Here is a 13,370-nt window from a genome sequence, read left to right as displayed (position 1 = left end):
TTGCTTGCTTGCTTTTGGAACATAGTCTCTTGTAGCCCTGGTTGGCTTCAAATTCTTCTGTGGGTATAGCTGAGGCTCACCTTAAATTTCCAATCCTCCTGCCTCTCCCTGCCAAGTGTTGAGACTATAACTTAGTGCCCCAGATTTTCAATATTCCCTTAATATTTCTTTGTGCCATCTGGTGGCAATCCATTATTTTGTGCATTTCATATGATTTAAATAGTCTTTAGCCAATAATGACTCAAATTTTCTGAGTGAATAAATATACACATCAATAGATTGTAATTATGCCTTAGATTGTACCTAGTCTACTTAAAATGCTACCTCCCACATTTTGCATAGCACCATAGAGTATAATGTTGTTTTCTTATGGGACAGTTAGGAATGTAAACTTGGGTCTTCAGTCAGTTCTCTTGAATTGATATATCCCTAGTCCTCTTTTCTTCCTTAATGTTTTGAGACTGGCTAAGATGACCTGTCAGACCATGAACTTAAGCTCCTCTTGCCTCCGACTCTAGAGTAGTTGGGATTCAGGTCTGTACCATCCATCTTAGGGTATGTCATTATACTTAATAATTAACTGTATAATTAATCTACAGTTTGAGACACATTCCTCTTGCCTTGTTGTAACTCTAACTAAGCAAGTGAAAGATCTGTATGACAAGAACTTAAAGTCTCTGAAGAAAGAAATCGAAGATCTCAGAATATGGAAAGATCTCTCATGCTCATGGATTGGCATGATTAATATAGTAAAAATGGCCATCCTGCCGAAAGCAATCTACAGATTCAATGCAATCCCCAACAACATCCCATCTCAATTCTTCACAGAATTAGAAAGAGCAATTTTCAAATTCATCTGGAATAAAAAAAACATAGGATAGTGAAAACTATTCTCAACAATAAAAGAACCTCTGGTGGAATCACCATCCTTGACCTTAAGCTGTACTACAGAGCAATTGTGATAAAAACTACATGTTATCAGTACAGTGACAGGCAGGTAGATCAATGGAATAGAATTGAAGACCCAGAAATGAACCCACATACCTATTGTCATTTGATCTTTGACAAAGGAGCTAAATCCATCCAGTAGAAAAAAAAGACAACATTTTTAACAAATGGTGCTGGCTCGACTGCAGTTAGCATGTAGAAGAATCCAAATCTATCCATTGTTATTTCCTTGTACAAAGCTCAAATCCAAGTGGATCAAGGACCTTCACATAAAACCAGATACACTGAAACTAATAGAAAAGAAAGTGGGGAAGAGCCTTGAACACATGGGCACAGGAAATTTTCATTAACAGAACACTAATATGCTCTTAGATCAAGAATTGACAAATGGGACCTCATAAAATTGTAAAGCTTCTGTAAGGCAAAGGACACTGTCAATAGAACAAAATGGCCACCAACAGATTGGGAAAAGATCTTTACCAATCCTACATCGGATAGAGGGCTAATATCCAATATTAGCTGGTGGGATTGCAAGCTGGTACAATCACTTTGAAAATCAGTTTGGTGGTCCCTCAGGAAATTGGACATAGTACTACCTGAGGACCCAGCAATACCATTCCTGGGGATATACCCAGAAGATGCTCAACATGTAATAAGGACACATGCTCCACTGTGTTCATAGCAGCCTTATTTATAATAGCCAGAAACTGGAGGGACCCAGATGTCCGTCAACAGAGGAATGGATACAGAAAATGTGGTACATCTACACAATGGAGTACTACTCAGCTTTTGAAAACAATGATTTTATGAAATTCTTAGGGAAATGGATGGATCTGGAGAATATCATCCTGAGTGAGGTAACCCAATCACAAAAGAATACACATGGTATGCACTCTCAGATAAGTGGATATTAGTCCAGAAGCTCAGAATACACAAAGTACAATCCACAAACCACAAGAAGGAAGACCAAAGTGTGGATACTTCATTCCTTCTTAGAAGGGGGATCAAAATACCCATGGAAGAAGTTGCAGAGACAAACTATGGAGCAGATACTGAAGGAAGGACAATCCAGAGACTACCCCACCTGGGGATCCTTCCCATATACAATCACCAAACCCAGACACTATTGTGGGTGCCAGCAAGTGTTGGCTGACAGGAGCCTGATATAGCTGTCTCCTGAGAGGCTGTGCCAGTGCCCATCTAATACAGAAGTAGAGTCTCACAGCCAAACATTAGACTGAGCACAGGGTCTCCAATGAAGGAGCTAGAGAAAGGACCCAAGGAGCTGAAGGGGTTTGTAGCCACATAGGAGGAACAATATGAACCAACCACTACCCCAGAGCTCCCAGGGACGAAACCACCAACCAAAGAGTACACACAGTGGGGTTTATGGCTCCAGCTGCATATGTAGCAGAGGATGGCCTAATTGGTCATCAATGGGAGGAGAGGCCCTTGGTTCTGTGAAGGTTCTGTGCCCCAGTGTAGGGGAATGCCAGGGCCAGGAAGCGGAAGAGGATGGGTTGGTGAGCAGGGGGAGTGGAGAGGGGATAGGGATTTTATTTGGAGGGAAACCAAGAAAGAGGATAACATTTGAAATGTAAATAAAGAAAATATCTAATAAAAAATAAAAAAATAAATAAAAAGGAGCATTAGAGCCATAGATTCTCCCAGCAGGGCTATAGTAGGGCTGCTTACAGTTGTCAGTCATTAGAACATTGCTTTCCTCTGCTGTAGATGGCTAAAATTTTACTTGAGTAAGTTTTGGCTTTATTGAGAAAAGGATGAAAGTTTGCATCTAAACCACTAAACTATAGGCAATACTGAAGAACAGAAGTCTTTTGAGTTTCCAATGAATACAAGTCTTTTTATGCTGTACCGTAGTCTATAAATTGCATTGTGTCTAAAAAGACTGTCCATAACTTGAAATTGTTATTATTTGAGCTCCTGGGGAAGGAAGAAATGATTCCCAGAATAATGTTGCTTGATGTAGGATTGCCATAGATCTTCAGTTGGTAAAGCCCCACTATATCTATGAATACAAAATGCAGGAAGTCACGTGCCCATGTTTGTTTTTAGAATCTAGAAGAGGTAAAATTCTTTTTCTTCATCTCAAAACAGCTAGATCCACTTTAATTTCTGTAAGCCATGAAGCCCTTTGTGGACCATTAGAGGAAAATTCCTTAGTTGTACAGCTGAGGTGGGTGTGCCAACCTGATTGATGCATTCCAGCTCACAGTGTGCCTTAGTCTTTCATAATTTCATGACACATGCTTCCTGGTAGAAAATAAATCATCTGCAGGATTTAAGAGAATAATGCAATTAACTACTACTCCTGAATATCAGATTCCTGAAGGAATCTAAAGTGGTTTACAGAAACTGGAATTCTCGAGTTACCACAGTACTACTAAGAACAAGTAAAACATTGAATTAGCCTAGGTGCCCATTAACAAATGTGCAGATAAGGAAAATGTGGTATATGTACATAGTAGAGTATTATTGTCCAGCCTTAGGAGAATGGAGTGATTTGTAATAAAGTTGATTAAACTGTAAATCATGATGTTAAACTAAATAAGGTAGATTCAGAAAGGTAAACCTCATATGTTCTCACTCCTGTAGAATCAGGATTTCTAAAAATTACATAAAATTATATAAAAGGCAAGATTTTTCTCTGTTTCTCATTTATGTAACAAAGTTCAAAGTTCTTCTTTTTTTTTTTTGTTGTTGCTTTTTGTTTTTTGTTTTTCAAGACAGAGTTTCTCTGTGTAGCCCTGGTTGTCCAGGAACTCACTCTGTAGACCAGCCTGGCCTCGAACTCAGAAATCTGCCTGTCTCTACCTCCCAAGTTCTGGGATTAAAGGCGTGCAGCACCACTGCTCTGCTGTAACAAAATTCTTGACAAGAAATTTGAGGGAGGAAGAATGAATTTAGGTTCATAGCTTGAGGGGATGCTATCTGTCATATTCTGGAAGGCATGGTGGCAAGAGAGTAAGGCAATTGATCATACTGTGCTCTGGGTCAGGTGGCTTCCTCCTTTCCCTGTTGTATTAAGTCTGAGATCTCAGTCCAGGGCACAGTGCTAGCTGCACTCAAGGTGAGCTTTTCTTTCTACACACACCTCCATGAACTGGAGTACACTGCCTGGCTGATTCTAAATCCAACCAAGTCAGCAACAAAGATTAATCATGACAAGAACTATTTGGGGGGAGGAAGGGCACTAATGTCAGGGGAGGTACAAAAGTAGATAATGGCAGTTGAATTTGATTAAAACGTATTATCTATGTATATACGGACATACCATCAAGCTCATTATTTTATATAATAAATAGCCATAAATTAAAATGCAATTATAAATGTTGCTCATGCACCCAAAAGGGTTGTTTGGTTTTAGGAAGTTTGTTACTATAGAGCAGCAGTGCTAATATCATTCATCCATTAAGCCATTTATTAAGCACAAGGATGTGCCAGCCTATTTATTATAGGTTTGGGGGATATGGTAAGTGATTCTCAGTCTTCTCCTTCATGAGGTTACATTCTTAGGAAGGTAGGTAGATCACTAAACAAAAGTGATGAAAACACGGGAGAGGAGAGGGCTTTGCTATGGCGGAAAAGGGAGATGCCTTAGTTCTAGGGATTTATACTGCTGAGATGAAACATCATAACCAAAAAGCAACTTGGAAAGGAAGGAGTTTATGTTGCTTGCACTTTCATCTAACGAGGTCGGTGCAGGAACACAAGGCAGGAACTTGAAAGTAGACATTGAGGCAGACACCATGGAGGGTGCTGCTTACTGACTTGCTCCTCATGTCTTGCTCAGTGCCACGAGCCCAGGAGTGGCAGTGCCCACATTAAGCTCGATCCTCCAACATCAATCATCTATCAAGATAATGCCCCACAGGCCACAGGCTAGTCTGGTGGGGATACTTGCTCAATTCTGGTTCCCTCTTCCCAGATGACTCTGGCTTGTGTCAAGTTGACATAAAGATAGCTGGCCCAGCAGGGCTCACTGTAAAAGTGACAAAGGGACAGAAGCCAGAAGGAAAGAGAGGAGGCAGCTTTTCTGCCGCTGGGTGCTTTTGTGAATACGACAGAATCTTACCTCAGGTTTGGGAGGTTGCTCGATGATAGGATACTTTGATCATGCATACAGCCCTGGGTTGGTTCAGTGCTCTCTCCCTTTCATGTCTGGAGACAAAGGCTTTATAAGTTCAATCTCCGCGTTGATCATTTGGTAAAGTATATTTTCTCTGAGCAGGACCAAGTTAGGTCCCATGGCTTCATGAACAGCTACTACCTTCTGGCTGAAGAAAAGCAGGTACAACCTCACACATAAGCATTCTGATGAGCAAGCATGCTGAAGGGTTTGCGTGCTGCTTACTTCTGTGAAATGCCTAGGATTCTTGGTGAAGGAGGGCCTCCTTAAAGGCATCTGATGAAATTCTAGGCAGGCAGGACAAGGTTGAAGACCCTAAGGCAAGAGGTAGGGCCAAGTTCACAGAAGCACTGGGTGGGCCAAGGTAGCTAAATTCTAAAGCAGCAGCCAAATAAACAGCAGGGTGAGGGTTTTAGGTTGACTAGCTTTGACTGCAGATCTAAGAAAATAATCTGTTGCTCATTATACTTTTATTCTAAAACTCCATGTATATGCTATTGCATATGACTTCTAGCCCATCAGAAGATGCTCAAAGAGGTTAAGTAATTTAGCTATTTAATACCATTAACAACTATGAGGCTTGGGATTTAAATCCTGATTGCGTGTCTCAAAGATCAGTTAATAATTTGCAGCCATTCAACCATTGAAACAGCATTAATTCTCTACTAATCTGTGCTCATCAAAACAGCTCCTTTTGAACTCTGTGCTGTGACTTGAAACATCCTATTACTGTTCTCCGGCACTGTAGTTAAATTTAATAGATTAAAACAATTCCCCCCCCCTTTTTTTCCTTAATGTAGATATTTTGCAGAAAACCCTTTGTCAATTTTCTCATTTTGATGGCTCTTTAAATATAACCTTTTAAAAAAAAAACGTAACAAATCGTGACACTTTTGCTAACCCAAATCATGCCATTGTTGAGAAATTAATAAAAAGCCCTTCTATGATACACAGAATATTCTACCTATTAATCCAGGCTTCCCTTTGAATATCTTCCAGTTGGAGATGGAAAAGCTCCAGCTCCAGGCCCTCGAACAGGAGCACAAGAAGCTGGCTGCCCACCTGGAGGAAGAGAGGGGCAAGAACAAGCATGTGGTCCTGATGCTGGTGAAGGAGTGTAAGCAGCTCTCAGGCAAAGTCGTAGAGGAAGCGCAGAAGCTGGAGGAAGTCATGGTGAAACTGGAGGAGGAAAAGAAAAAGACAAGCGAGTTAGAAAACCAGCTCTCAGCTGAGAAACAGAGAAGCGCTGGAATGGAAGCTCAGCTGGAGAAACAGCTCTCAGAGTTTGACACGGAACGGGAACAGCTGCGCGCTAAGCTGAACCAAGAGGAAGCACACACCACCAACCTCAAAGAGGAGATAGACAAGATGAAGAAAATGATGGAGCAAATGAAGAAGGGAAATGATGGCAAGCCCGGCCTCTCCCTCCCACGGAAGACAAAGGATAAGCGCCTGACTTCCATATCTGTGGCAACAGAAGGGCCTGTGACAAGGTCTGTTGCTTGCCAGACAGATGTAGCGACAGAAAACGCTGACCCTGTGAAGAAATTGCCTTTGACTGTACCCATAAAGCCTTCCACAGGGAGCCCCCTAGTTTCCACAAACACAAAAGGGAATGTGGGCCCCAGTGCCCTGCTTAGACCAGGTATTGATAGGCAGGCTTCCCACAGTGACTTGGGTCCCTCTCCACCAACTGCCCTACCATCAAGTGCAAATAGAATTGAGGAAAATGGACCAAGCACAGGCAATGCCCCTGATATATCAAATAGCACACCCTCAACTCATAGTAGCACTGCCCCTGCTGCTGCTCAGACATCAGGCACGGCACCCCAGAACCACTCACAAGCTCCTCCTGTGCACAGTTTACATTCACCATGTGCCAACACTCATCCAGGTCTCAACCCACGCATCCAAGCAGCTAGATTTAGATTTCAGGGCAATGCGAATGACCCAGACCAGAATGGAAATAACACTCAAAGTCCTCCCTCAAGAGATGTCTCTCCTACGAATCGTGACAACCTAGTAGCCAAGCAGCTAGCTCGGAATACTGTGACCCAAGCGCTGTCCAGATTTACCGGCCCTCAAGCGGGTGCTTCTTCAAGGCTTGGAGCATCTCCAGGAGGGGATGCTGGCACCTGCCCTCCAGTTGGTCGAACCGGTTTAAAGACTCCAGGGGCAGCGCGAGTTGACAGAGGAAATCCTCCTCCTATCCCTCCCAAAAAGCCAGGGCTCTCCCAAACTCCTTCTCCACCACACCCCCAACTGAGGGCCTCCAATGCAGGGGCCAAAGTTGATAACAAAATTGTGGCTTCACCTCCCTCCACTTTGCCACAAGGGACCAAGGTAGTAAATGAGGAGAACGTCCCTAAGTCATCCTCCCCTCAGCTGCCACCAAAACCGTCCATAGATTTAACTGTGGCACCTGCAGGCTGTCCCGTTTCGGCCCTGGCCATGTCTCAGGTGGGTGTCTGGCCTGCTGAAACCCCTGGACTGAACCAACCCGCATGTTCCGACAGCTCCCTTGTCATTCCCGCCACCGTTGCCTTTTGCTCTTCCATAAACCCTGTTAGTGCCTCATCCCGTAGTCCCGGTGCCTCAGACAGCCTCTTGGTAACAGCATCAGGTAAAGGGATTAAAGTCTTATACACTTTTGTAAAGAATGTGGCCTATTCTCTGACCTGTCTTAATTTCTTTTTATATTATCTTAAAACATTTTTAATACTCCCTTCACTCACTTCCTCATTTCTTTTCCTCTCTCTCTCTCTCCCCCCCCTCTCTCCCTCTCTCCTCTCTCTCTCTCTCTCTCTCTCTCTCTCTCTTTCTCTCTCTCTCTCTGTCTCTCTCCTTTTTTAAATACTTTTTTTTTGGAGTTTTCTTTAAAGCTCTGGGGTGATGGGGATTTATCTTGCTCAATGAATTGTGGCTTCATCATTCTAAGTGCTTTTCTTGAAAATAACCTGAAAATAGTGGTTTGAAGTCCACAGAGACCATTAATTTAGAGAGAGACTAAAACATTTCCAGAGAAGGAAAGAGTATTAAATATTTATCTCGCAAGACCTCAAAATTAATGGATCATCCTCAGTGTGCTTTCAATTTGGTCTTTTTAGGATGGCATAAGAAAAATCCTACCAAGTCACTATTTGTACAACTCTAGATTAGCAGACTGATGGGGTTTATTCTGTGATTAATAGATTCTGAAGGTTCCTATCAGTATGGCACGAATGTCCCATTCTTACCCTCAACAAAAGACTCTGACTATTTATAGATCTCAGTTACAAGCTCAGTTTATGTTGAATGGCATGTGCCTCTTTGGATAAGGCATTATCTTCCATCACTTGGGCTCAGCTGGCTAGCATGTCACATGGGATATTAAAGTTCCCATTTTACGAGTGCATTATGAAGTTGCTCAGTGTGGGAGTTCCACAAGGACTAGATGTTGTGGTTGTATGTGGTTATTGGAAGCATTGCTTTTTCATTATCATTGCTAAAGGAGAGTCATGCTTAGGGTCAGAGCTCAGTTGGCACTCTGGAGCAGTCTGTGATGCTCTCATCAGACATTAGGGATCGGCAGATCCTATTGGCTCTAAAGAGCAGGGATTTGAAAAATGAAAGGGAAATTTCAGTAGCATCACATTTAACAAGTAAAGCATGCAGCACAGACTACAGTTCTAAAGCCAGCTGCCAGTGAAGGAGCTAAGTGCTTCAGACTGCCGGACCACATGCCTCTAATTCCAAGCTGTTCCCATGGAAATTCAGCTCAAGGGGAGGTTGTTTTTATTTTCAAGGGCAAAACTGAGAATCAGAAACAGCATGCACTTTGGAGTTAATAGATGGGTGTTAGAGATGAGGCTCCATTGTATATAATTGTTTTTGATGATCCTTTTCATCATGAGCAAGTACCCTCTTCCTTAAGTTAGAGTTTATAGTGCTCAGAGGGAGGGTGGCTGGAGGGAGGCTCAGAGACCATAAGGTATCAAGGCATGGCACTGAACTTCTGGCAAGCATGACTAATCCCCTCCTGAGTGGTGGAGTTGCTTATAGTGTGTTTGAGAATTTGCTTTAGAATCCATCTTACTGTCATTTTGTGATGTTATAGGCACTTGAGGGCCCCTAGTTTTCTCTCTAAAATGGTTGTATTATGTTTGCTATGTCTTGGTATTGCTTGGAATTGTGTCTGCTTTCCCACTAGTTAAACTTCCTCTAAGAAGAGAGACAATTGGTACCTTCCAGCACAATTCCAACATGGACCTTCAGACCTGTAGACTGCTGGAAAGCATTGGGCCCAGAGTCATTTGGAGCCCTGACAGTGCTCTGATGGAACTGTGTAGACTGTGTGTAGGCAACACTTCCCAGGGCAAATGAATGCGGTCAGCTGGTTCTGTTTTTAAGTACAAAGCCATCTGGTTTCTGATACCTTGAGGCTCTGCCAGCTGCTGCCTCGGTAGGCACCGTGATTCCCAAGTCCAGCTGCACACACCCTTTAGTAATCAACAGAGAAGCTTTAAAACAAGCATGTGTGACTGCAGAGAAGTTAAGTTTTAAAAGATGACTAACTCCTAATCAGTTAAATATTTGCCCACACAACTGTTTTGTATTCGGTGGAGTACTGGATAAAAGAAGGCAGGACTCTAAAATACAAAACAAAACAAACAAAACAAAACAAAACAAAACAAAAAACCCCACCTTTTACTTATATCTGAGGTGCCAAGGAGAAGTGAATAAGGTTTTGATGCAACAGCAGCCATTGAAGCTATGTAAAGTTAGTTCCTTGTTTTCTGGTTTGCAATTTTCTAGTTTGGCCATAATGTTCCCAGAACTGTAAGATGCTGTTTGGTAGAATAGCAGGCTTCTGTCTGACTGATTATAAAGTGTGCCTTATCAGGGCAGAAGAGTGGCACCAGAGGTCTTAGTCCCTTAGCAGGTGTTTAGCAGGCACCTCCTTATGTGCTCTGAGGGTGCAAAAGTTAGAGTGCAGCACGCTAGTATAATTATAGGACTCAGTTGCAGGGGTAAGCCTTCCTGAACTAGAGAGTGTTTTACCTGTCTTGCATTTAGTTTGTTCCAATTCTTCCTTTTTAAAGATGATTTCGGTGGTGCTGGAGATCAAGTCCAGAGTCTTAGACATGCTAGGTGAGTGCTCCAGGACTGAGCTGCACTGCAGTTTTTGCCAAGGCAGCTATTTCAGCTAGGAAGCAGAGGGTCCCTGCATCCTGCTCCTTAACCTGGCTGTACCCGAGTGAGCTTGTTTCTCTTCAGGTCAGAAGCCCATAGGAGGTTATTAACTTTCCACGGGCGCCATTGTAGATGCTAGGAACAGAGCCAAGGAGGAGCAGAGTGCCCCTGCCCCATGCCTTGCAGAGATTGGTTCCCACTACTTTGATCATGTGAGCAAGCACTGAGCTGAGTTTCCATTGGCAAAATTAGTTCATTCCTCCCACTTTGTACCCTTTCGTAGCTGTAATCCTGGGGAGAAATTATTTGTAAGCTATTAGCTTTGCCGTCCACAACTTAAACTCTTGCACCCCAAATTAAGACTATTTTCCAACCCCTACTGAAGGATGGACTGTCTTCTGCTCATGGTGGAGACTGTTTTCTCCTCCTCACCACAGATACCAGGAGGCTTCTCTTGAGATGCCTTGTGTCCCTGCCACCTTCTGTCTATAACAGGGAGGTGAAATCCCAGAGGAAAGCTGGAGTGACAGAGGGATCTCATTTTAATGGGTTGCATTGTAAAATACACTAATTGGAGGCGACTTCATAGCAAATCATGAACTTTTAAAATAACATTTTACATTCTAAATGAATTAGAAATTCTTACCAATTTGTCAAATGAACATATATTTTCCAGTGGTTACATGAAGAAGGTTAAAGCAGGAATTACTCCAGGCAACTGAGTCTCCAAACTCTTTAACACTTTCTTCTGTTTCTCTTTCTTTCCTCCTTTCTTCCTTCCTTTTTTCCTTTCCTTCTTCCTTCCTTCCTTCTCTTCCTTCCTTCCTCCCTTCCTTTCTTTCTTTTTCTTCCTTCCTTCCCTCTCTTCCTTCCTTCCTTTCTTACTTCCTCTTTGTGGTTGTTTTACTTGTTACTATTATTTATTTGATAAAGTTCATTTCATTTGGTTCAGACTTTTTTCTTCCTGAAATATATTTTCTAAAGTATACTCATGTATGATTGGCTTGAATGCTAAATCGCAAAATAAGAATGGTCTGGGCTGTGACTTAACCCTCTCCACCCTCTGAGGCTGGTGCCAGAGCTGTTCTCAGCTCCTCTTCCTCTGCCATTGCATGTCCCCACTGTTTTGTGACCTGCTATGCAAATCCTCACCTTTACTAATGTTTGCCTCTAGTGCTGCATAACTGAATGACTTTCTAACACCCTTAGAGTAGCTGTGTGGATTCAGGTTTATTCTGTCCTTAACTAATCCAGTTAATCCCATACATTACTATTTCTCTGGTGGTTGAGAATTTCAGATGAATACTAGTGTTGTGATGAGGTCTTTCTTTTATTTTCTCCATATTTATAACAGGATTTATTGAAATAAATTGTATTGGGAGAAAATTGGAAATTATGGTTAAAAATATAATATTTGTTTATAATGAAAGAGCTTAAAGTCTACAATAGTTACAAAACATTTTTCTTTTGTGAAGATTTAAAAACCATTTTTTTCAGTCCTCCAAGGAAACTGATACTGCTTCCTCTGAGTCTGACTGGGAGAAGGACACTTCATGACCTAATGATTAAGAGCATTTTTGAATAATGCCTTTTCCCTTTCACATGATTGGTATACATCATGTGAAACAGTATATACATAATTGAATATTTCCATATAAAACAATTGGAAATATGTATTTGTATTGTCTCCCCCAAAGCCTAGAACTGCGGTTTTTTTTTTAAAAAAAAAAAGAGCAAACTTTAGTATGCACACATTGGTATTCATGGAAGAATATCAAGAACCAAGATTCCTTGAATGAGATGTAAAGAAGAGATGAGTGTGTGTGTGCACATGTGTACATGTTTGTGTACATGGGTTCGCGTGTGTGCTTGCATGTATGTATGTGTGTGTGTTTGCTTGTGTGTGCATGTGTGTACATGTTTGTGCGTGTGTGTGCTTGTGTGTGTGTGTGTGTGTGTGTGTGTGTGTGTGCGCGCGCGCGCGCGCGCATGTGTGTTGATAGCATGAAGCAGACCCCCCTCCCCTTTCTGCTGGGGGCGGTAGTGTGATGCGTCCCTGTTGCTTGTGTTTGCTTTACAGTCAAGGTGTCCTACCTTGGTGTTTATAATTTTCTGTCTATCATCCATTTCTAATAAGTACTGATTTAATTTTTGTGGGCCTGTTTTTTTTTGTTTGTTTGTTTTTAAGAAAATACAAAAGGTAAAATGTACCAGAGAGGAGCCTTCTTGTAAGTATGAAGTAAAAATACTACTTTTCTAAGAAGACCTAATCAATATGGATGGGGAAATATTATAAAGATTTGAGAAATATTGAATTTTATTAATATTTTAATTGTCTGTCATTGCTGTCCTGATATGATTAAACAATAAATAATTCATGGATCTAAATTATTGGTTATAAAGATACAATTTTGAGATTTCAGTAGTCCGTGGATTTCTATTTGCATAAATGGCCTCTCTTTGATTTAATTTATAAAGAATTTTCAATATTCTAAGAAGCTTCTTTGATATGTACTTTAAATATATCCCGAAACAGCTAAGGCCAAAAACTTGTCATTAACCATAAGAATTGAATATAACATTCATATTACAATCATATTAGTGTAACTAATACCTTGGTAGAGGGAAAGGAAGGCTTACATCTCACTGAAGGGAATGCTACATATACCCATGGGAAGTCTGCTTGAAGAATGTGTTTGTGTAGTTATGTACAGCACTGCTAAAAGGATTGGGACTGGCTCATTGTATTTAAGCCAAAAAGACATAATTACCAATTAAATAAACATTTGTACTTTACTGTTTTTACAGCCTTTTGATCAAGGAAGGATTCAGAAACTTTTCCAGGCTATATGCAGCCAACTTCACAGTCTTAACAGATTCTCTTCTAAAGCTGCTAAATACTGATTAGAACTATCTAACCATGATAACTCTTAAAATCTTTGTTAAAGCTGTATGGTAGAGCGCCCTGCTTTGTTGCCCAATTTCAAAAGTTTTATTAGTTCTGCCATGAAGATGGCGAGAGATGGCAGTTTTCAAAACTGTTATTGAACTCTGTGCTGTCATCCAATACAGCCATATTATATATATATACATATATATA

At 41.3% G+C, this 13,370-nt stretch overlaps 1 protein-coding gene across 4 annotated transcripts in view; it reads left to right on the top strand.

Moving 5' to 3' along the window:
* The window catches only part of Cttnbp2 (cortactin binding protein 2), a 157,015-nt gene that overhangs the window by 79,052 nt on the left and 64,593 nt on the right, over positions 1 to 13,370 (top strand). For 2 of the 4 annotated variants that reach the window (XM_031381243.1, XM_031381244.1), the window contains exon 4: positions 6,098 to 7,721. In XM_031381243.1, the coding sequence (XP_031237103.1) occupies positions 6,098 to 7,721 (1,624 nt within the window). Of the gene's footprint in view, positions 1 to 6,097; positions 7,722 to 12,458; positions 12,499 to 13,370 lie in introns of all 4 variants that reach the window. The other 2 variants (XM_031381245.1, XM_031381247.1) reach the window with 2 other exon arrangements.

This window comes from Mastomys coucha, unplaced genomic scaffold (genome assembly GCF_008632895.1).
Source record: "Mastomys coucha isolate ucsf_1 unplaced genomic scaffold, UCSF_Mcou_1 pScaffold20, whole genome shotgun sequence".
Classification (NCBI taxonomy): Eukaryota; Metazoa; Chordata; class Mammalia; order Rodentia; family Muridae; genus Mastomys; species Mastomys coucha.
The sequence above is the reverse complement of the archived record's forward strand: the minus strand, read 5'-3'. Positions and strand labels throughout refer to the sequence as shown.